Genomic DNA, 23260 nt, shown 5'->3' on the forward strand with positions numbered 1-23260 from the left:
ATCTTCGACAGATCATTTCCAACATGGCCTTTCCAGTACAAATCGTGAAGCCCAGTTGCTAGAGCACCCGCAGGCTAGGTAACAATCCATACTGTAGGTCCACCATGCGGATCACATCCACTCCTGTGTACATTTTGTACTGTAACATCTCCAACGTCAAGGGGTTGTCGAGGCCAAATCGTCTCTTCCCACAAGCATTCAGTTGCTGCGGGCTTCCACGTAGCCACAAACTTAAATCACCTTGACCCAGTCTTCGGACAGGAGGTTGTACATCGTCGATCAGCATGAGCCTCTCGCTTGGGAAAGATAATCCCTGGGGCGATCTTGCCCAACTCGCCTCTCCGGTGCGTCGGGTCCGGGGCATCCGCACCCAGCAGGGTGGTAAGCATTTAGCGGCCGGGCCCAGTCCGCACCAACGACAAGATCGAGTGACCGGAAGCGAGGCATGCCCCCCAGGGCCCCAGCACGGATGTCGAGGTCTTGACGTCCCGCTAGTGAGGCGGTCTCCTCTGCCAGTAAGGACAGCATCTCCGCACATTCTTCAATCGAGGTTGATCGATTGAGTTTTTGCCTCCCGCGTACATGTTACCGGTTCCTTTTAGCCCCCCTCCCAAGAGAACACAAGAACTCGTCATGTTATTTAGGATTCCCAGAAAACAGGTTCGCTCGGGACCGAGAGTAGTGCCAGAATCTCAAGACCAGACCAGAGCCATGCCCGCGAACGTGGCAAGCTGTCCCGGGCCGGCGGCCTCCAGGTACTCGCTGGTAGAGAAAACAAGAATCGCGGAAAGAATTGCCCATATAGTCTGTGTTAATACCGGTTCATACGCCGGCAGAGCTTCGCTAGGTCCAAATCCAAGGACTCGCCTACCATGACGTGAGCAGCTCAGCTATCCCGACATAATGAGCTTGCATTGAGTATGCCAAGAACGACGGACTCGACATTCTTGTAAATCATATCATACATACTGCTATTCGCCCTCACACATTGTAGCAGGAGGCCTCCATTGCTGACACAGAAACCAAGAGGTGGTAGTTCTCACGAGAGATACTCCCGGCTCAATGGCACGCTACCATAACAAAGCTTCACCAGTATCCTAGTGACTTGAACTTGTAGGGAATTGCTGGCCCGGATTTTCGGTGACAAGTTTAAAACGCATGGGCTTCTGCTCAGGTAAAAGATACGCCCTGTTTGATCTCCTCAGAAGTACCGCTTGACGCTGTGTCTCATCCCCGCCCCCGTGTCGGTAAGGGCTGCAGCAGTTGGTTGGAAAGGAAATGCTCCGGCCTGTCTATGCCGACGGGGTTGGTGTCGAGCATTGCTTGACTAATTATAATCCTATCTTCAAACCCTGTTGAGGACACATGTTGGCCTCTCCATCCACAGTCCCAGGACCCAATGGCATACGGCTGCTAGCTTTCCTGCATTTGCCAATGCTGCAATTTCATGAAGTCAGTTCGTACCTGGTAGTCTGGTAGACTTCTGGTATGATACGGAAGCACCCATATCAAAGAATGCAACTCTCACAGCTGCATGCTGTGGGGTGCATGTCCATCAATATCCTCCCAAGACAGGCCAGTATCATCTGTATCATGGCTAAGCACTAAACGATATTTTGCTACCTGGCAGGGTTGCATTTGTTTCTGCCTGCAACGTAGCAATCGAACAATCCATCTCAGAAAACAATCAGAGCAAGAAAACAGGGCAATGTTTCTTCCCGATATCCAACAAATGGTGGTGCACTTCTGACGATATCGTGATGAAGCAACCCCCCCACAGGCCGAAGCCGATAAAGTCTATGAACTAGCGGCAGGCCGGCGGCTATGCGGGGCAGCCTGGAATCGGCAGTTCCGCGGTTCTGGGACGGTCTAGCCCCCGGTGCCACTAGACCCTAGACACGCTATTGGTCGGACCGGTTAGTATAGAGCTAGAAGCCCCAGCATACTAAGTCGACTACTGTAAGACAACCTTCTGTGGTTGTAACCTTACCATAGTCGAAACCCAGTTTCACGAAACGTTGACATCTCGACGGGCCCAGCTTTTGATATCTTACTCAGCACTAACAGTAGTATTGACCGGAATATCGCGTGACAGCTGGGGTCCTCGTAGGTACCCAATTAGAACGGCGACGATCGAAGGCCTGATGCCAAGAAACACACTCTCTTTGGGCCCAAATCTAAACCAGAACGTTGTGTGATATTGCTCGGGTATTGGACCAATAACACTTCGCCCCGGGTGTGGAGCGACGTCTACTTAAGACCCAAGACGTCCGCTGTCCTATGCCGATATCCGCAAGAAGCCCAAGTTGTATCACAAGAAAACTCCTCCATAAATTATATTACCATCATGAAGTTCGACCTTTCACTACTCCTAGCTGCCCTCGCAGTCGGCGCCGTCAAGGCAGCGGATGACTCTCAGGCCACCGACGCAGCCCAGGCAACCGACGCGGCTCAGGCATCACCCGCGGCCGCGGCAGCCCCCGCGTCCCAGGCGACGGATGCGGCCCAGGCAACGGCCGAAGCATGGCGTCGTTGCGACAACAACAACTGCCTGCGAGCTATGCGTCGAAATGGGGGGTGGCCACCCATGAACGTCCGTCTGGCGGATTGCTCAAACTACGTATGCTCGACTGTCACTCCTCCACCTGTGTATGTTTCCCCCTTTGCAGACAACAGCCTCCACGCCCCCATATATATGACAAAAGCTACCACGAACTCCCGTACCTTCTATGACTTTCTCTCCCCCCCTCTTTTTCTATTTTTTAACACCAGAGACGTATAGGACCACCACGGTCACCGTGCCCCCGTGGCCTCAGGCGAAGGAGAAGCGAGATGAGGCGGCAGAGCAAAGTGCCGATACCGGACCAAAGAGGGTCCCTGGCTATTGCAGAGGCGACTGCGGCGGTGATGGCTGGCAGTACATGAGCGCATGTTCCTGCATCGGGTGAGTCGATTGCCACTACCCATCTAACCCCCTCCCTCTTCAGCTAGCTGACTTCTGCATGGTCTCACTGCCCAGTGTCACTTCCAGCACGATCTGGATGCCCACCCAGACCATCACGGTCACGGTCACTCGTGGCGGCGGTTGGTGCCCCGGCGGCATGACTCGGTGCGGTAGACAATGCATGGACTGCAACAACGACCGCAACAACTGCGGCAGGTGTGGCAACTCCGTAAGTAACTTGCCTACTCTCGTTCCTTTCCCTGCCTGCCCATTTTATCCCTCGCCTGGGAACGCTTGGTTTCTAATCCCCGACCATAGTGCCGATGGGGCGAAAAGTGCCAATGGGGTAGATGCCGACCTTGGTAGATGCCGACACTACTCGTCGCCTTGGAAACTGTTTAAAAAATAGGAGAAGAACTTAGAGATTGAGTAGAGATTCGTCTGTGAAAGGTTGTGAGGAGATACGGGACTGGGAAAAGGAAAAAGTCTTGGCAAGTGGTGGTATATTTTCAACATCAGTCCTTTAAGGTTGCTATTTCGGTAAAAAAACGGCTTGCTTGTCCAGGGGCGCTTTTTACGGGGACATGGGATAGGGGCCAAGTTCATAGGAGAGCCCACGCAAGAGATAGTACGAAATTGGTCACACGGACAGTTTTGATTTGTATATATGTGTTATGTAATGAAACTGAGCACCATAGTGGCGGCGTTCAGTGAAGAAATTGTCAGCGACGATTCCGAGTTTGACTAAAACAACTCGTATAAAACCCCTGAAGGTTATAGCCCCTTAATCTCTAACACACCTGTATGCCATTATAGGAAGCCCTATCACACTATATGCCGTACTATAATATACTATGGGTACCACAGATGTGCAATAAATGAACTAAGAAAGAAACCCAAGCCTTGGACTCACAACGGCACTTTCTCTAACAATTATCAAGCAAACCAGCCGACCTAACTTGAATTTCCCAAGAGCCATCTATGGCCTGGCCCCTATCTCCAAAACCGCAACCCCGCCAGCATCAAGCCACCGTCCCCCGACGCCACGACATCCCCCTCGGAAGCCTGAAACAGCAGCCACCAGACATGCTCGACCATAGCCCCGAAGCAGTAAACCCTCAACGTGGCTCCGTCCCCATCGCGACGGGCACTGACGCTCCAGCCCGCGGCGCCGCCCCCGACAAACTCGGTCAGGTGCGCCCACGTTCCGAGCCACTGCTGCGGCGTCCAGCGCGACGTGTCGACGACCCAGTACCCGCGCTCATCAACCCGAAGGTTCCGGCTCTGCGCGGGCCGGAAGGAGCCGTAGTCGTTGTTCAGGTGCGCCTGCAGGTCCCGGAGGGCGGGCGTGACGAGGATGTCGGCGGCTAGGATGTCGGCAGGGGGAGTGCTGGACGGGGTCGATGGGGCGGGGCCATGGATCTCGAGGTTCGGGTCGTACAGGGGCCGGGACTGGGAGGACGAAGGAGGGAACTGCGACAGGTTCAGGGGGCTCGTCTCGGGAATGAACAGGCCCGAAGAGGGAAGTTGCGTCAGCGGGACAACGGACTGGATCGACGTATTGGGGATGACGGGTCCGGCAGGATCCTCCGGCTGGCCTGACGGGAAGCCTGCGATGGGCGGTGGCGAAGAAGAGAGCTCCATAGGGCTAGAAGGTTGTGGGGGAGAGGAGGGAAAGCGTAAGGGTATTTCTATTGGGAGGGAGGACGGATCTTCTTCGGTTTGCATTGGGGAACTAGTACCCAAACCCCCAATGCTCTCAGAGGGCTCACTTGCCGTGTCATCATCAACTGGTCGCTGCCCGCCCGGAGGTGGTAGCTCATAGCCGCTCTGGTCCAGTGACGGAGGATAGTAGATCAGTGCAGGCCCAGTACCCATCCCCGGATCAACAGGTCGAGGTGAGTTCGGGTTCCCGATCGGGCTGCTACCGAAAGAAAGGTTAGTCGGAACCGATGAAGGTTGGAACTGGCTAGATGGAAGGAGGGACTGACCAAGTGGCGTCTCAGGTATGATCATAGAGCCACCTGGGGTCTCAGAGATGTGCGTGACCCCAGTAAAACCTGTATTGTTGCCCGGGACCGCAGGCATCGGTGTCGTGGTATTGCCTGATGGCCTCGCTGGACTGGAGAAGCCAAGGCTTTGGTTGGCCGACGTATCGCCTTGGGGGAATGAGAAGGGGCGAGGGGTTTGCTGGACCTCGACAGTGGACAGTACGGGTTGAGACGCAAAGAGGCCCCTGGACCCCACGCCCGGTACGCTCGACTGGGTCGGCGCAGTGCCCTGGGCCGAGGGCGGTGTCGACATGCTGCCAACGTGCGTGGGACCAATATATCTGGTAGAATTGGGAACATGCGCCGGTGTGTTAGTTGCCGCCGAAGAGGGAGGTGCTGCACCTACGACTTCCTGGCTCGGCTCGAAGGCCAGGTAGGCCAGGGCTAAGTTCCTGTATCTGGCAGCGTCTTCAGCCGAAGCCCGAGCCTGGATATGAGCCATGACTTCCACCTGACGGCTATTCATTTGTCTTTGTTTTCCGTTTCCCATCTTGGTCTGTTAATTATTGTTTCTCGGAGGCCCCTGTCTGGAAACGTCTGTATCACCGTACGGTGTTATCAAAACATGTCACATCTTATATGATTTGCAGATCTATGGTACTGTTCATTGGCCCCAAAGAAACAAAGAATCTGATGTTCGGATATGAACGTTTCAAGACAAAGGCGGCTTTACAGGCCACCGAAGGTGTTTAAAGGGGGCGTCCTGATTGTTTTTAACATGACGATGCCCCAAGCCCGCATGACGCATAGACTGACCAGCAGGAAAACCAATACGATCTGGCAGAGTCGATTGAAATTTTGAAGGGCCAACCCTCAGCGACCCGAATTCTGGTGTAATTTCCCCGGTTTGCCGCTTCAGGTGGAGCAATTTCTGTCTGCACGTTTGCTCGTGGAGGGGCTTCCACGGAATACTCGAAGATGAGAGGACGGCTCAGATGCAGTTATGAAACCGTCACACATTAAGCGGGCAAATAATACGCGCCCGTTACGTCGCACTTTGCGCATACTCCTTCCACGTGTCGGACGCTCCCGCTCTGGGGGCCGGGCCTCCGCCCCCTTTTTGTGGAGAATGTCAGGCGGCCCCCGAACCGGAAAAAATAGATTTAAAGTGATTGGCGCCTCACTGACCCTCCTGCAAACACTCCTTTTTCATTCGTGCAATTGGCATCTGTCATCCGTTCTGTCTTACTCTATAACCAATCCCCCAAGTCCGTGCTTTGGAAGCCTAGTTGGCGTAAAAATCCCCTTTCCCCAACACAACGGGGCTCAAGCGGCAAATCCTCCTAGGCTCCTACTGACGGACGGATACCCGCATACGCTCGGAAAAAAATCCGTGAAACCTATACGGCGGACACATGTGCCATGAGACGACGCCTCCACGTGGTTCTACTGAGAATAGCAGTCTCTCTTACGGCCATCCGCAGCGGCAGTGCCGAGAACGCCAATGACACTGTTGAACTGGTCCGTCCAACCGAGGGAGAAGCCCTCTCGATTGACAGCCAGTACAGAGTGGAATGGCTACCTCTGGCAGCGAGTGAGATCACCGTGGCAATCAGGCTATTAGCCAAAAATGGACAAGCGACAACCGTTGCATGTAAGTCATTCGCTTCATTCCCGTCCTGAGTACATGGAGCGGCCTTCGTACTTTTGCCTTTTGTTGCTTGTGTATGCAATTAACTGCTTGGATCTCATTACTACGCATAGACGGTCCAATGACGGACTCGCCATACACATGTCACTACTCTGATCTAATCTGTTTTGTGTAAACACAGCGAAGATTGACATCCGAAACGGGGCATATGACTGGAAGATCAACAATACGATAAAACCCCAGGACGGCTATTGCATCTACCTCAAAGACGAGAGGAATGACCAACGTCTTAATAACTTGCACCCGTTCCGGATCGATGCAGCCAATGCAGTAAAACAAACAAGTGAACGAATAACTGAGCGGATAACCTCACTTAACACTCTGTTTTCAGCGGCCAGCCCTGAGTCCAATGGACTGCCATTTTCAACATTACCCTCCGTTCAGACCTTCTCAAGCAGAGATGACCAGACATCAAGCATCACATCATCTTCAATAAGTCCTATCATCCCATCATTGCGGCCTTCATCACATGCATCGCTGTTATACTCGGCCGCATTGACGTCGTCTTCACCCACCTCATCGATACCGCCTACACAGACCCCATCGTCAAAACCAAAGCCCGGAGCTCCCAGTCCCAGCACGCAGTATGTCATAGCAATTACAGTAGGTGTAACCGCGTGTGTTGCCATCAGCATGCATGTCGGCTGGCTTATAATACGCCATCGACGCGGAAGGCGGGAGAAGTGCAAAAAAGACGAAAAAGAAGGCACGGGTGACGATGATGCATCCACAACGCGGAAGCAAAGCAAAGGACCGGGCAGGGGAATAATAGTGTCTTATAATAAGCCACAGCTGGAAGACACAGGGATTCTGGAGCTAGAAGCGGACTTGGCGCCGCCAGAAGCCGCCGCCGGCAAGCCAGGGGTGTACGAGCTAGAGGCGGTGGAAAGGCCGACGGAGCTGAGGGCTAGCGTGGGCACGTGGCTTTCGCGACGGACGGGTAGGGCGTCGTCTCTTGGGGGCCGCAATCCATCATGATCTATTGGATGCCTCTGCATTCATTACTAAATAAATATAATCTTCCCGGCGCTTCGGTACCGGCTAACTTTAAAAAGGGTGCTGCTTTGCATAATCATGCTACGCTCGACGTTAGAAGCGGTGTGAGTTGGAGACGTTTGTTATGGTCGTGATACAGAGCAAAAGGAGCTCTTCCTGTGATTGGTCGGTGCACAAAAAAAGGGAAAAAGGGTAACCTAAACTTAGGTAAACAACTATATATATACCAGGAAGGAAGTTAAATACATCGCCCCCCCCTGGAAGCCCAACATCAGCAGCGGCCACACCACCCCACCATGTAAGCTGGGACCGGAGTATGCACTGCCCTCCAGACATGGCCATTTCAGAATGCGGGGGTCATTTTGCCATGCCAGCATCCTTTACGGGGTACCAGACGGGCGAATTCAGCGGATATTTCTAGCAGCCCTAATTTCTTGGGTAACATACCCGAAAATCCCTTACATTCCACTGCCGCTTGTCGATGACGGCCAACAGGGAGCATTGGAGGGAAGGAAGCGTTGCATGGTGGCTTTCCCAGCTTATCTGGCCCTCTAGCTGCCGTGACATGGCAGAAACGGTTGTTTTTAGGGTCGTTTCTCGCTTCGTCCATCCGATATGCAGGTTTGAGCTGATGGTCATATCATGAAACAGCCCGTCTTGGTCAGATTAAGGCTACTTACCTACCTAGAGTTCGGGTTACCCATCAGCTGTCATCGGCTTCCACAACAAGACATCGAGGCTTATCGTTTATCTTTGACAACAAACGCTCCCACCCCCTGTTATCCCTTTTTGCTCGCTCCTGATTCTCACCTGCAATATCAGCCTTATTGATAGCTTGGGGGCTACTCCCGTGTAAAATTCTTCTTAAAGCGCCCCGGGAAGGCCTATCAGAACATCTGGATTGTGCGTCCATGGCACAGCCAGGACACTATGCATGGGGAACCAAACTGTCTGGATTGTCTCAACTCTAGGCAGGCAGACAATACTTAAGGCTTGCTGTTATCCCAGCCCATGTCCAGACAATGATCGAGCCTCGCCAGTCCAGAGATATGCTCATAGCAAGCCCATCATGTCTTCCTCAGGCCGCAAGTCACCGAAGCGGTGGACAGAGGACGAAGATGCCCTGCTTTACCATGAGCACACAAGGCTATGTAAGTCGACAACTACTGCCCATACCCTTCCCCTAAGCCTAATACCCCCATTTGCTCATTTTGTACGACGGGAGCAGCCGACCCGAACGAGATTACGGACTGGAGCCGCATTGCCGAAGGCGTCCCCGGCAGAAGCAACAAAGACTGCCGAAAACGATGGGTCAACAAAGTCTGTGGCGGTCTCAATAAGGGGCCCTGGAGCCGCGAGGAGGACCAGCGCTTACGGAAGGCGATGGAGGTCCACGGATCCAAGTAAGTCCAACGAACCGAAACGACCTAGTTTCGAAGGAGAAGACAGGTCATCTGACGTGTGAATTAGGTGGACCAGAGTGTCGGAAGAGGTGGCTTCCCGCTCAGCTGACCGTAAGAACCAAAAGCGGGCATAGCACGTGTTACAGAGCTCAAGCTGACTCTAAGACCAGAATGCGCCAAAAGGTGGCAGCAAAGCCTTGATCCCAACATAAAACATGGAAACTGGACCGAAGAAGAGGTATGAAAATACGTGGTTCTGGCTTTTCAGGACCACCTATCTCGCCGTGTCCTCCTTAATGGGCTGTACTGACTCAAGGACAGGACGACCGATTGATACGTGCGGTGGAGAAGCACGGCAGACAGTGGAAACAGATCCAGGAGAGCTATTATCAGTCCCGGTCGAGGAACGACTTGAAGAATAGGTATATTCCGTCGAGGCGCTTGCTTCGCATCAGGACTGCAGCTGATGAGATGTAGGTACACTATAATAACCCGGAGAGCGAGCAACTCGGACACCGCAGCCTCTCAATCCGCATCCGGCTTTCTGGGAAACGGAGGGACAAGCTCGTCACCGGCGGCATCGTCGACCTTTGGGACAACTTCCTTAGCCCAAGACGAGTATCCAGCCGACTACAGCCACTCGAAACCTTTCGCGATTCATCCATGTCCCCAGCCAGCGCTCGGCTCGACCGATTACTGGCGAACTGCTCCCCAGGATACCATGACAAGTTGGTCATCATCGTATGCGACGCCGATGACCAGCACATTCTCCGACCCCCCGGGATCATGTCCTGGAGCCAACAACAAGTCCCGCCCAACCTCCAAGGGGCGCTAGACGGACAATACTATCCCGCCGAGGACCCAACTTCAGTCCACGATCCTTACTACCAGAACCCACCGAATGATATGTCGGGGAGTAGCATGGCCGTTGGTGGCGGCAACAACAGTTACGGCGGAAGCATTCCCCGTTGACGGTCGATAATACCGCGGATCTGGATGATGGAACTATGACGGACTACGACAGAAATGTAGTTTATAACCCTTTTATGTATAACACACAGTGAGAGAGGAAGCATCGGATAGAACGAAGGATACGAGTACATGGGATACGGCCGGTTGGATTACGTTTACCCCTTTAAATTAAGGCATCAGTGCCATTATGCCCACATCGTGTATTTGATAGAGAGGGTTGGGTTTACTGTTCCAATATAAGATTAGACAACTTAGCAATCGGAAAAGCATAGGGAACCTCTTGGTGACGATACTTGATAGAAAGCAGCAATGTCTGATACTTTGGCGAGAAGGAAAGTTGGTCTGATGTTTTGCTTCCTGTTTTTCTCGCATCACGATATTAAACGTGTTCATTCAACGCACTACTCATCTTTCTAACTCTCTCATATTATTGGATCTGTTTCAACCAGCTGCGAAAATCTGGTTACCACGCTCCTGACTTGCTACGGCCCATTACAGTACCATTGCCCAACTTAAACCGGTGCGGTCAAATTGCCCATTCCCCTTTCCATAGGTCCCTAAAACTTGTCAAGCGATGGGCCCTGCGCTTTACCTATGCGAGACGGCGTCCGCTGCATCCGATCTTGAGTTCATCCATCGGCCCAGGGCGCCCATGCGGAATCCGCATCTGCAATCATTACCGTAATAGGTGAATACCAAACATGCAAAAGATATCACCGCAGCCTTGCTGGGGGGTTGTTTGGGCAACTGATGCTTGTACGACCTGACACGATCGTATGATATGTAATAGCTTAATAATAGGGCTGAACTGGCACCTATACGTAATGCTCGCGTCGGGCAAATGAGATTCTTCACCGGTATGCAATAAAGATCCATCTGTCCCACGCTTTGCCTTGACCGACACATAGCATGACTATTTGCGTCTATAAGACAGTGTTTACGAAATCTGCATACGTCCTAACAGAGGAAGATACATTGTAGCATTGGGGCAAATGCGAGCTTTTGGCCCCCCGTCCCAGGCATCCGGTTTTCCCATTCCCTGTGTAACGTTCCCCGGTAGTTGGTATTAGTACTACCGTGGTGGGCGTGTGGTCGTGCAACCCCACAGATGCCATGGCCGTATATGTGTAGGACATACTCCGGTCCCGTTCTCGTAAGCAATCAGTCTGGTGTGTGGGCTTTCTCGCAAACATCGCCTCATTGGGCGGTTACCCACGGAGCTCAGTCCCCTTTATGCTAGCGCGCGTTAGCCGTCCGGAGAATTAGCTCGAGACGGTCGTACCACTGTTGGATTCTCACATAAGCTGGCTGCACATTAAAGGACGTGGGCCCGGCCACGCCCATGGAAATGCCATTGCAGATAGGGCTGTGACAGTCACACGATATCCTAGCAAAAACAAAGAAGAGTTGGTCAAGGCACATTGGGATGCATGCGTTTTTCAGTCTATAAGTCTTCACTCCGGGTTATTCTGATTTCAACCAGGGAATGCATCGTATTATGGCTGCCACGGCTGTCGAGTTGACCAAGAAGCCCGCAAAGTATTTCAGACTCATCTCATTCCACCTGTGGAACAAACGAGCAGCCGAGTTTCTTGGTCGTGATGAGCTCATCAGCACGGCCACCGGCGAGCCAGGAGCTCGCATCGGAGTCACCTGTCAGGACGCCGCTGGACACCTCCGAGTTTTGTTACTCGGCCACTTCCTTAGAACAACTCATATTTACTAGCCAGGTAGTAGCTGCGGTGAATTTGTACGTGTGCGAAATACCTGTAGATGGCATGAAAACGACCGTGTAATCCAACTACATGAGAAGGGCGGCCCGTTCCTTATCCATCAGCTTCCAAAGCAAAGTAGGTATGATTTTGGGTTTGAAGAGTTTTGAACATTACTCCTAAATGACATAGTTGCAACAGAATACATAAGCCCTTCAGAGAGGGCAGACATGACTAATGATACGCGAGACCACATCCCGATACCGCATTTGTGTTCCCTCAGTCCCAGCAACATGAGCAGCTATTGGTTTGACCTCGTTTGGGCCACGAGACTGCACTATAGTCATGGCATTTTAGTTCAGCTACCATCTTCGACAATTGCGAAATTGACTCAACATGAAGTTTTGTTGGTATCTTATTTACCTAGAAGCATCTTGGCATTCGACAGGGATTGATGGAGACCAATTGCCCGTGATGGCGTTCATTGGCTGAAATGCGTTTATCAACTGCATGCGTCACTGGCCAGCCTCGGGAGGGGTTTGCATTGCGATTGGAGTGAAATGTCTGTTTTGATTTTCTGCCCGAGTAAGCTCGACCCAAACATGGTTTCCGTCCAGGTATGTATTGCAAGCGGCAAGCCTAAGTCACGATGTTGAGGCGGACGTCGTCTGCATCATCCGCGGACTGGAACACACTGATATCGAGTAAGTCGGGAGTTTCCGTGGGAATCGCAACACTGGCCACTTGCCATAGTACCAAGACCGTTCACCCGGCATTTCGTTATTTCAATAGTACTGCTAACTAGTACCAGGAGACATCACATACAATTCACACTATGGGGATCCCAGGTACATCAGAATCAACAGCTATGGAGTTTATGATAAAGACACAGAAGACCCCCATCCTACCTATGGGACTACTTATGGGACTCGCGGAGACGAAGCTCGAAAGAGACTAGATGGTCAAATCACCACCGACATTCCAAGTGGTACTTATCACAAGCAATTGCAAATTCCCGAAACCATAGAGGACAGTGCTCTGGGGCAGCATGACCAACGTAGCTGGTCGGCATTGGATTGGACAGACCTAATCTCCCACGAACCGAAGGATCACAGTGGCCTAGAGCCTCAATCTGGGTCAAGGACCACTGCTAGCCCTGGTGCTAGCCTACCTTCAAACGAGGGATGGATGGAACAGTCAACAATCGTGGGATCAGAAGCCCTACCGAAGGCTCTTGTCCAGTTCGATACCAAAGGAGGTGCAGTCGGGGCTTCGGAACCATCCGAAAGGCCAGATGAGTCCTTGCCGGATTTCAAGGATACCACGAGCTCAAGATGGGACCTTGAGGAGGCTACGGTGACCATCGAGGAGTCCCGTCCTGCTGCAAGCAGGACGGAGCGTCCCAAACGATATGAGAAACCAGTCATTGTACAAAGGCCGTATGTCCTCACGCAAGATGCTTCTTACAGGAGAAACAGAGACAGGAGCGTTGTATATCACCAGCAAAGGGAAGACCGAGAACTCAAGAAGCACAGAATATTCTTCAAACCCAAAGGAATAGGATCACTGAACCCACTGATAATTCATGGGGATGGAGGAAATGAGATTCCACCTTCTCGGGTGAGAGTGTCCACGGAGCAGATGCGAGACGAGAACAGAAACCACCATCAGGACACTCGGAGTGTTGATCGACGTGATGAGAAGACATCGCAAGCCTTTGTGGATCCTTACCAAAGTATAGGAGCCAATCCACCGCAGCCTGTCAACCAAGACTCACTTTCGTCGTTCAACCCAGAACCGCACGTCCTAGTCCATTCGGAAACTGGGAGCACGCCAGACGAACCCGCACATTTCCTTTCTAGAATGCTGGTTAAGTGGTATCACTTCTCCTCGTATACCATTTGGGAAATATTGTTCGAATGGTACCATAGTGGATCGAAGCTTCTATGGCCTCGAGTAAGACATGGAATGGCGAGGGTTTCTTGGATCTGTGTAAGATTTGCCCTTGAACGCGTACCCTAACTCGATCAACACTTATTCGCGGACCTCTGCTAATTCAAATACATATCCGAGGTAGCAATGCGGGAAGCCTTTGTACGTGGATGTAAGCCCAAACGAAGCAGATGCTGCTGTCAGCTATGCGCAACACATCTCCCGCCCAGCCTCGGTTTCTATATCTTCTGTTACATCGAGTAGAGCTAGCGCGGGAACGAGCTTGCAATCCTCACCATCGCAGCCTGCATATTCTGAGACTTCAGCAGAAGAGAATACAAGCTCGCCAACAACCACAAGGCCTATCGTTGGTGCCAATGTGCCAAGACTTCCACCTGGGACGAAGCTGTTCTTGCTGATGTGTGTCAACACGGGCCCATATCAGATCAAGTTAGCACAAGTCGAACTAACAAACGTTGGCAATGACGAGACCCTATTCCGTCGGATACGGGAGGAATATAAAGCCATGAGAGGAACCCTGATGAGGAACCCATTCCGTATCGCCAGAAAGGTAGAATACGTTAAGGTAAGGCCCGGGTCAATCCTACCTTTACCATACAGGGCACGCTGATTTGATGCGACTAGTTTGGCTTGATCCGCCGACATAAGAGCGGAGAATGCGTTGGGAACTACCAAACCAATTCTATTCCGACCTTGAAGGAAGTGATCCAACGCGAGTATGCATTCTCACCCTGCCCGCCCTTGATTGGCCCCATGCCCATACAGTCACATCTGTTCATGCATTCGTTCCTGAACCCCGGGGACCACAGCGGGAGCATGGCAGTGGGGCAGCTGCCGAAGAAAGTGGGGAGGAAGCTAAGGTGTACTGGCTTGACCGGTCAGCTGAGCGACCCCAGCACGATGCCCTTCGGCTGGGGCATCTATATTGTGGAAGGCCTGAACACGACACTGGTGGTATGGCTACTGGGAGCCGGACTTCTATTTGTATTCTTGTTGACTGCAGTATGGACCACGGTCAATGATGATGTGCAGAGTGGCATGGGTATTGGTCAGTTCGCGCTTGCGTTTCTGGCTTTGCTGCTCACAACAGCCGCGGTCAAGGAAAGCAACACATTACCGGCGTTTGGATGACCAGGCTCATCTTCAACCATGGCGCCCGATGGTTACCGGCGAACCCGCCTCGCCGGTATTGATGGGCTTCCGACGACGAAGTGGCTGGGCAAAGCTCCAATTGGATGGCGGGGGAGCAACAAACCCCAGATTGGAATAATCTCCAGCTATTAGCTGTGTCTGTACCTGCAGCACACGCTCCAGCTACTGCAGGCAGCGGCATGATGGGATGAACTTGACAAGGTTAACCCCTGTACATAAGTATCTTTTGAGCCGGCAGCCGAGACAAAAATAGATCATCCGGCTCGACAAGTGCAATAGGAGACCCTAATTTGTTGGATGGTTTGCTAGGAATGTTGTTTGTTTCGACGTCATGCTGAGCGCCACTAGCAACGCCCACTGCCCCTATTATCCATGACATCATGTCTCATTGACACCCTACCCAACCTTCAAACTCGACTTCAAACGGGAGCAGTCAAAACTGTCACCCACAATGCTTTGTCATATCCTCTGCTACCTTACTATCGTAACTTTACTATTTGTCTTCCCAGCAATAGCCAACTCGGATCATCACCATTCGTTTCATCATCGAGACACCATGTCGTCCGCTCTCAACGGTAAGCAATCGCACCACACAACGCTCGTCCACATTAGAGAGACCACACACAAATGCACACAGTGACATATCGTCTGCTAATCTTTGGAAAACCGCAGTCTTCAAGAAGCCCCTGAAGCTCTTCTCCACCCAGCCCATGACGGGCTACTACCGCGACGGCTACTGCCGCACGGGCCCCGACGACGCGGGCCACCACGGCGTCGCCGGCATCGTGACCGACGAGTTCCTGGACTACTCGGCCAGGCAGGGCAACGACCTGCGCGCTGGCGCCGGGCTCCGGGGCGGCTGCCGCTGGTGCCTCTGCACGGCCCGCTGGTTCGAGGCGCTCGAGGCCTACCGCAACAGCGAGCTGGGGCCCAACGGCGTGCCCCGGGTCGACCTCGACGCGACCGAGGACAGCGTGCTGAAGAAGATCCCGCTGGAGACGCTTCAGAACTTTGCGGTCAAGACAAACGGGGTGAATGGGAAATAATCTGTCTTGCGCAACTCTTGTCGGAGTCATGGTTCATGAATTTCAGCTACCGGCATTAACTCATACTATTTCCTCTTCATAGATGGCCCTTAGACGTGATACATAACTTTTGTCCCCTAAGGAGTAAGAGCAAACATCACTTGTAATACGAAACCCCATAATCCTCACATCGCCACCAAAGTCCTACCATGCTGCATTACTTCTTTTTGGGCACGTCCTTGAAACGCAGGGACTCGGGTGTAGGGTAATTCCGGCGAAAGTGACACTTCGCGATGTACTTCTCTCTTAGCTTTCCGCGATTCGTCATGATCCAATCGATTCTATCCGTCCATTTGAACGGCTCATTCCCGTCAGCCGCGGGCTGACCCCCTTCTTCACGGCATCCTTCTCGCACCGCGCCCGCAAGTCCTCGATGTACTCTTTGGCCCTATCGCCCCTCAGCTGATGCGGCATCTTCTCAACGTTGACGTTCGATTTCACCAGGGCCGCTAACTCATCCGCCGCGTTCATTGTCATCTTCAGTTTGGAGGGCAGGCGGGAAATTCCCGCTACGTGTCTCGCGGCGTAGGCGGCCTGAGCCTGGGCGATCAGAAAGGTCGGGCCCTCCTTGGGTACGCCGATGAAGACCAGGGACGGCTCCTCGATCCAGAACATGTGTTTCCACAGGCCGTCGATGCGGAATCCTTCGCTGTGGAGCGGTTCCTTCGCCCTTACACCTCTGCGGATGAATTCGTGGCTGTAGTGGTAGCCGGTGCAGTAGATGACCTTGTCGATGTGAGCGATCCGTTTGCCGTTTTCGAACTCGATGGTTCCGGCCTTGTGGTGGAACTTCTTGATGGGCCTGGCTGGCGTGATACGGGGTCTGGCGACCCTGTCTTGTGAGCCTCGAGTAGACCACCAGACGGTCTTGGCCACGCGAGACAGCTTGCTTGCGATATCATCCCCGGACGGCCCAGTGCCAACGACGACTACATTCTGAGGTGAACTGTAAGTTCGGTCCTTATTTACTTATGTAATGCGATAAAAATACAGAGTGAAGACAACATACCTTTGAGCGGTAGCTCTCAACATCTCTGAAGTTCTTCGAATGGGTTACCGTGTCCGGGTAAGCCTCTTGCCACTCGGCCAAGCCATCGTATTCCGGCATGAACGGCTTGTCGAAGGTTCCAATACAGACGACGGCATAACCAAAGTCCAATTTGGTCTCCTCTTTTGAATCCCGTTTCTTGATGGTCAACTGCCAGCGATGCGGCCACATGCGAGTTCGCCTGACAAGACCCACGACTTCCGTGCCGTATTCCACCTCGACTCCTTTACTATAAGAGCGAAGATAGTCAAGAACCTGCTGGTGTGACGGGTAGAGTGGGGCATTCTTTGGCCAAGGGTGGTCTGCCAACTCCATAAGATCGCGAGGGAAGTTCGTCTCCAGAGGGTCGTACATAGGGCTTGCGAACGGCGCGGTGGCATCGGCATTGTAGAGCCAGACGCCACCGGGACCGTCTGCTCTTTCGAAGACGCGAACATTGAGACCCTCGGCCTTCAAGCGCCTAGTTGCATACAGGGAGGGTTGGTTAGTAGTGGTTGATTTGATACGGGGGTCCTGTGGCGTACTTTGCCGCGATGAGTCCTGAGACTCCTGCGCCGATGACGGCAACTGCCTTTTCCACCATTGCGTAACAGGATCTGGTTGATAATTAGGTGGTTATGTTTCTGAAATCACAGTTGCATTGCTCATAAAAAAGCGATGCCATCATCATCTACTTTATACCAACCACCTCGACCTGGTGTAATACAATTCAAGCCTTCTGGAAACCGCGCTCGATTCTCGTAAACCCCTCTTCTATCCATATGTTTCAGTCAATGGTGGCAGTTGTTTCTATTTAACCAGAAGACGGAACAGTCGAGAAGCATAAGGCATGGAAGCCTTCGGGTATGAGACACGGTCCCTTTGTCCATACACAGACATTCTGATTCCCTCGACCACGTAGTTCTGCAGGTTACTTCGTGTCGATTCCAAAAAGAGGACATGGCAAGAAGCGCTTTCTTTGAGTCGGATATTGATTTGAAAGGACTGATTTGAAGTCAGTGTACTCGTGGAAAACCTGCAGTGCTGCAACGTATACTGGGGTTTCCACCTTGATAGCAGGGGTATTTCGCTTCCCCTTGCTGACGCCAAGCCACTAGATCGTATACAGGATCGAGCCCACAGTCGACTTCATCTTGGAAGGCCGCTCGCTAATCTCACTTACTCCACCTCTGCACCCCGCTGTAGGAATATGCCGCGGAAAAAGAAATCCCATAAATATGTCATTGCCGGCCCTCTCGTCGCTGACGCGCTGTCCGTACTGTGACCACCTTCATACTTTGACACCAATACTCTCAAAGAAGGCCAGCAGCAAACATCGATATGCGGTCGCTCCTTAAACAAGCCGTGGGCTTGCTCGCGCTATTGACGGGAGCCGCTGCGCTAGACTGCTCCGGCATCAACGCACTCAGCCCCAAATGCAAGTCCAGCGAGGCGGCCTACACGCGCGACTTCTTCTATGTCGGCGGTGATTACGTTGCATCCGCCGTGCCCGGGCAGAGCATCTTCACGGGGCAGATGTATGTCGAGAAGTTGACACCTCTCACTGGAGTCAACCAGACCTACCCGCTCGTATTCGTGTCTGCTGGCGTGCCATCTGGAACGGTAAGCGTTTTCCCGTACAAGCTATGAAACGAGGACCGCCCACTACTGGGAAGCAGTACTAAAAGTGTACGAATTAGGTCTGGTTGAATACGCCCGACAACAGAAAAGGCTGGGCATCCTACTTTGTTGAGGCCGGGTACCAGGTGTACGTCGTGGACATCACCGGCAACGGCCGCAGTGGCCAGAACGACGTCGCCGCGTTCCCTCTGAGGTTCGGGTCCACCGACAACATCACCCAAGACGGCTTCACAGCGCCGGAGCTGGCGGCCCATCCCTACCCCCAGGCAAGCGGGCACGACAAGTGGCCCGGCCGCGGCGTGCGCGGCGACCCGGTCTTCGACGCGTTCCAGGCCTCCATCGTGCCCCTGACCGCCAACAGCACGAACCAGGAGCTGTCGATGCGGGCCGCGGGCTGCGCGCTGCTGTCCACCGTCGGCGAGTCCGTCACCTTCTGCCACTCGGGCTCGTGCCAGTACACCGTGCTCCTGGCGGACGCGTGCCCGGACCGGATCCGCGCGAGCGTCAACCTCGAGCCGACCTGCCTGCCCTTCCAGTCCCTGCTCGGCGACCCCGGGGGCCCGACAAGGGCCGCCTCCCGTCGCGCCCCTACGGCTTCACCAACACGCCGCTGACGTACGACCCGCCCATCGCGTCGGCCGCGGAGCTGCGGCCCGTCGAGGTCGGGATCGACACGCCCGCGCTGCGGTCGTGTTTCTTGCAATCAGGGAACGGGACGGCGGTGCGTCACACGCTACCGCAGGTAGCCAAGGTGCCCTTCGTCATGTACACGGCGAGCGCGAGCCCGCACGTCACGTACGACCACTGCGTCGCGCTGTACTTGAACCAGACAGGGGTGCCGTACCAGTGGACCAAGCTGAGTGATGTTGGTATCACCGGGAACGGGCACTTCTTCTTTCTGGAGACGAATAATCTGGCGATTGCCGCGGTGGTGGAAGCTGATCTTCAGAAGCTCAGTGCAGCCTGAACGAAGTGTGTTCTAGATCGCCAGCTTGTTTATCTTTGCAAGATGGTTTGTTATATACCATGGAAGTAGGCGGGAGAAGAAATCACTTTCGAGCAGGCGTTTTATGACCAAACCACCAGACCTTAATCCCGGTACACATACAGACGTCAGGTTCGTACTACGGGCTGCATATAGACAATTCGGATGATAAGAGACCAGTCGTTTCATCTTCGCCATGTAGCTCAGCCCTACACGCCGTCCTACGACGAATATGGGTTGGTTGATTTGATTGGCTAACCCGCCACGCCGTCGTGGGCGCAGTGTCGTTTTTCTAACCTATTAGCCCCTTTTTCTTTGCTTATTTGATTTCTTTTTTGGCCTCCCCCTGCATATTCAAATACGGCCTTGACTGCCTAACGTAGGATTCTAATTTCAGGAAAGTAAGCACGAGACTGAGTAGGACTTTACTTCTCTTCTCTGCATTGATTAAAGATACGAATGTGGCTTCTGCCGGTCGGCCCTTGGGTAATTCAAAGTTAAGTCCGTAGCTCGGCTTTACTTCCCCTTGCAGAAAACTCTCCATTTTCAGTTGTTTCAGAGACTACTCAAGATGACAAGCCGCACTGGCATTTTCACAAGCGCTGTGTCCGTAGAGACCGATCTAGTCACGACGACGGACATCAATGGGTTCGCATCGACCCTCACGACCAAGGGCGTTGCCCCCGCCGTGTTGTCATGGCTGCCAGACGGAAACTACACCTAATACCTGACGTATACGTACCTGCCATTCCGCACCGAGCCAGCTGAAACCTCCGCATCTGTCACTGCGACAGAATTGGCCCTTGAAACAACAACACGCACCCCTTCCCCTTCTCTGACGCCTAACCAGGATTCTGCTCTGGGAAGTGGAGCAATCGCCGGCATCATCATCGTGGCCATCGTCGGGGTTGCCATCCTTGCCGCATTGAGTTGGCTCATCTTCCGCTACCGCCGCAAGGCGCGGGGCCGTCCGTCCTCGTCAGCTCGCCAGACGCAGGAGATCACTAGCCACCGCGGCCCAGATGATCTCCCTGAACCCGAACTGCAATTGGATCAACACCAACAGTACCGAAAGGGAGATCGATATGAGCTTGGGGAACCTGATCATATCCCGCAGCAGCAGCAACAACAATACCAGAAGCCCGAGCTGGATGCATCGACGTCAGAAGTGCTGCGTCATTGAGGTTATGAGTTTGGTGATCTGTTGGACGGGAACGCTTACGTTCGCCATTGAGCGAATGAAATCGTTCGGTACGAGCTCAAGGTTGAAGGAGAAACTATGCGCGATGCATGAGGGGGCTGCGGTGCTGCAAATTCACCGGTCAAGTAACAGCTTAGGGCCTAGCCGACCTGAGTGATGCCGTTTGTGACAAACTGGCAACTCGGAGGCGGAGCGGAGAGCGTGTAGGAAATTTCGGGTGTGACCCACCATACTCCGTCCTCCGGCAACCTCAATGGCATACTTGATGATATGCATGATAGCAGCGATGCGCATCATCTAATGAGGAACCACTATCGTATTGCTACCAGTGAGGTCTGGTGGTGTCAGAAATACGCGAGCGTCTCGGGCTCTCCCCCTGTTTCATTTGTCGAAGCATATAACGCGTGTTCAATCAAATATAGTTCTCGTGTAAGTGCCGTAGACAAACTCTGGTGGGCTCGCAGGCACGCATTACTACTGCAAGAGCTGGCAGGTACATGAAGTTGACCGTCTGCATCTTTGAGACTACTGTTGGTGTTACCTATAAACTGTCAGGAGGTTCAAAGAAACTCGTTCGCAACCTCGTTTCCACTTGCTCAGGCTACTGCAAAACTCGAAGATGACCGCTAGCGTATGCCATGCTCTCGCTGATTGGCACACCTCACGTCATGACGCAAGTTCCATCCCCAGCCGGAGCGGCAGGTTCCACCGGCTGGCCGCTGCTCCAGACCTTGACGATGCGGCGCGTCGCGGAGATATCCTCGAGCGGATTCCCCTCCACCAAGACGAGATCGGCCCGGAATCCCCGTTTGACCCACCCCCTATCCTCCAGCGAAAAGCACCGAGCCGCCTGAGACGTCGCAGCGCGCAGCGTCTCCTCAGGCGTCAGCCCGGCCCTGACCAACAGCTCGAGCTCGTGATGCAGCGACTTACCCGCCGGGATCTCGTAGAGGACGCCGGCGCTGTGGCTGTCGGTGCCCGCTAAAATCGGCACGCCGGCCTCCTTCATCGCGCGGACGCTGCGCAGGGAGTGCTCGAAATCCATCGCCCGCCGCGTCAGCAGCCACATGACCCAGCTCCGCGCGAAGCTCTCCATCATAGTCAGCGTCGGGACCGCAACCATGCCCCGCGCCGCCATGCTCTCCGCCACCTCCCGCGTGAGCGGCTCGTCGAGCGGCACATGGGTCACAACGTCGAAGCCGGCGCGCAGGCAGCGGGGGAACGCGTCAAAGTGCGCGGCGTGCGCCACGGACATCTTGCCCCGCCGGCGGGCCTCCTCGCAGATCCTGTCCAGCACCGCCTGGTCGTGGCCGGGCACGTCCGCGATGACCTTAACGTAGTCGACCCGGTCTCGCTCGACGCGGTCCCGCACGAATCCGGCCGCCTCCTCGACGTCGTGCACCGCCCGGTCGCCGCCGACGCCCGCGAAGCGGAACAGCCGGGCGTGCGTGGATCCCTCTGCGAAGGCGGGCAGGCCGGCGCCCAGCCAGCGCGTGGGCCCGCGGCCCGCGCGGTGGGCGCGGAACTTGTCGGGCGGCATGCAGCCCATGTCGCAGACGGTGGTGACGACGAACGACGCACACGACGCCAGCTGGGCTTCGTCCGCGATGTGCACGTGGCAGTCGATGAGCCCGGGCAGGACCGTGCGGCCGGTGCCGTCGATGATCTCGTCGCCGTCTCCTGGGTCGCGGGCTTGTCCGATGTTCGGCCCCTCAATAACCACGGTTTGGGGGCCAGCGAGGGAATCACCGTCAAAGATGTGAACATGTTGTCTAAAAGTTTGGGGCATGTTCGCAGATGGCGAGCACAGAGACCAGAGAAAGAATGCCTCTCCCGTCAGAGTCCACACGAACAAGCTTCTTGATACGGACTTGGCGGGCACAGAGACTGACAAGGCCGAGAGGGCGGGGTTGCGAATATGCCATTTTCGTGTATGTGAGTGACATAATCTCGGATTCTATCTGGACAAGGCATAACTGCAGAAGGGCGATGCAAGCTAATCATTATAACAGTAAGCAGGCAAGGAAGGCAGGCTAACGAGCGAGCACGCGTGTCTGTAGGTGGGGTAGATCGGCTTTATGCAGTATAGCGTCCAGTCCAGAACCCAGCTGGGCGGGCTTCCGAGGAGGGACTCAGTGGGCAAAGCCGCTAACACACAGGCTACAGCAGCTGAACCTCGCCTGGGATGAACTGCCCCAAGGACCTGGGTCAAGCGTCTTGCATCCTGCCATGGCACCAGTCAGCCCCCAGCCCCACCCACCGGTCCGTTCGATTGACACGCGATCGATGGGCCTGAGCCTTGATCTAAGGCGTTGATCGCTTTGATTGCAATCTTATCGGCTTCATCCTTGTGTTCTTGGATTGCAGCTGATGCTGGTAGCAAACCCCAGCTAGCTGAGCGCAGATGAACTCGTCGCACCGGTATGAGCCTCGTGCGGCCCCCCAAAGTGGTGAGAAGTGCAACATTTAACTGCGGCGACATGATGC

At 53.9% G+C, this 23260-nt stretch overlaps 8 protein-coding genes across 8 annotated transcripts; 5 read left to right on the plus strand and 3 right to left on the minus strand.

Moving 5' to 3' along the window:
- Positions 1-2347: 2347 nt before the first annotated feature.
- On the plus strand, positions 2348-3310 carry PG986_004020 (uncharacterized protein; the record flags this gene model as incomplete). Its single annotated transcript, XM_066840242.1, has 4 exons — positions 2348-2649; positions 2783-2944; positions 3032-3173; positions 3263-3310. 4 exons carry the CDS (start codon positions 2348-2350, stop codon positions 3308-3310), a joined length of 654 nt encoding a protein of 217 aa, XP_066702869.1.
- A 627-nt stretch (positions 3311-3937) lies between these two features.
- On the minus strand, positions 3938-5437 carry PG986_004021 (uncharacterized protein; the record flags this gene model as incomplete). The annotated part of the gene is made up of 1 exon (XM_066840243.1): positions 3938-5437. The coding sequence occupies one exon, from the start codon at positions 5435-5437 to the stop codon at positions 3938-3940; it is 1500 nt and encodes a 499-aa protein (XP_066702870.1).
- A 3274-nt stretch (positions 5438-8711) lies between these two features.
- PG986_004022 (uncharacterized protein) lies at positions 8712-10017 on the plus strand (the record flags this gene model as incomplete). The annotated part of the gene is made up of 6 exons (XM_066840244.1): positions 8712-8793; positions 8871-9045; positions 9113-9156; positions 9216-9283; positions 9367-9518; positions 9567-10017. 6 exons carry the CDS (start codon positions 8712-8714, stop codon positions 10015-10017), a joined length of 972 nt encoding a protein of 323 aa, XP_066702871.1.
- A 2314-nt stretch (positions 10018-12331) lies between these two features.
- PG986_004023 (uncharacterized protein) lies at positions 12332-14813 on the plus strand (the record flags this gene model as incomplete). Its single annotated transcript, XM_066840245.1, has 5 exons — positions 12332-12346; positions 12387-12433; positions 12578-13685; positions 13807-14247; positions 14307-14813. The coding sequence occupies 5 exons, from the start codon at positions 12332-12334 to the stop codon at positions 14811-14813; spliced, it is 2118 nt and encodes a 705-aa protein (XP_066702872.1).
- Positions 14814-15390: 577 nt separating this feature from the next.
- PG986_004024 (uncharacterized protein) lies at positions 15391-15880 on the plus strand (the record flags this gene model as incomplete). Its single annotated transcript, XM_066840246.1, has 2 exons — positions 15391-15409; positions 15507-15880. The coding sequence occupies 2 exons, from the start codon at positions 15391-15393 to the stop codon at positions 15878-15880; spliced, it is 393 nt and encodes a 130-aa protein (XP_066702873.1).
- A 303-nt stretch (positions 15881-16183) lies between these two features.
- PG986_004025 (uncharacterized protein) lies at positions 16184-17550 on the minus strand (the record flags this gene model as incomplete). The annotated part of the gene is made up of 3 exons (XM_066840247.1): positions 16184-16855; positions 16929-17427; positions 17492-17550. The coding sequence occupies 3 exons, from the start codon at positions 17548-17550 to the stop codon at positions 16184-16186; spliced, it is 1230 nt and encodes a 409-aa protein (XP_066702874.1).
- Positions 17551-18287: 737 nt separating this feature from the next.
- PG986_004026 (alpha/beta-hydrolase) lies at positions 18288-19554 on the plus strand (the record flags this gene model as incomplete). The annotated part of the gene is made up of 3 exons (XM_066840248.1): positions 18288-18569; positions 18701-19090; positions 19156-19554. The coding sequence occupies 3 exons, from the start codon at positions 18288-18290 to the stop codon at positions 19552-19554; spliced, it is 1071 nt and encodes a 356-aa protein (XP_066702875.1).
- A 1880-nt stretch (positions 19555-21434) lies between these two features.
- Positions 21435-22562, minus strand: PG986_004027 (uncharacterized protein; the record flags this gene model as incomplete). Its single annotated transcript, XM_066840249.1, has 1 exon — positions 21435-22562. One exon carries the CDS (start codon positions 22560-22562, stop codon positions 21435-21437), a length of 1128 nt encoding a protein of 375 aa, XP_066702876.1.
- Positions 22563-23260: the final 698 nt, after the last annotated feature.

This window comes from Apiospora aurea (assembly GCF_038362705.1).
Source record: "Apiospora aurea strain CBS 24483 chromosome Unknown utg000003l_segment0_segment0, whole genome shotgun sequence".
Taxonomy (NCBI): Eukaryota; Fungi; Ascomycota; class Sordariomycetes; order Amphisphaeriales; family Apiosporaceae; genus Apiospora; species Apiospora aurea.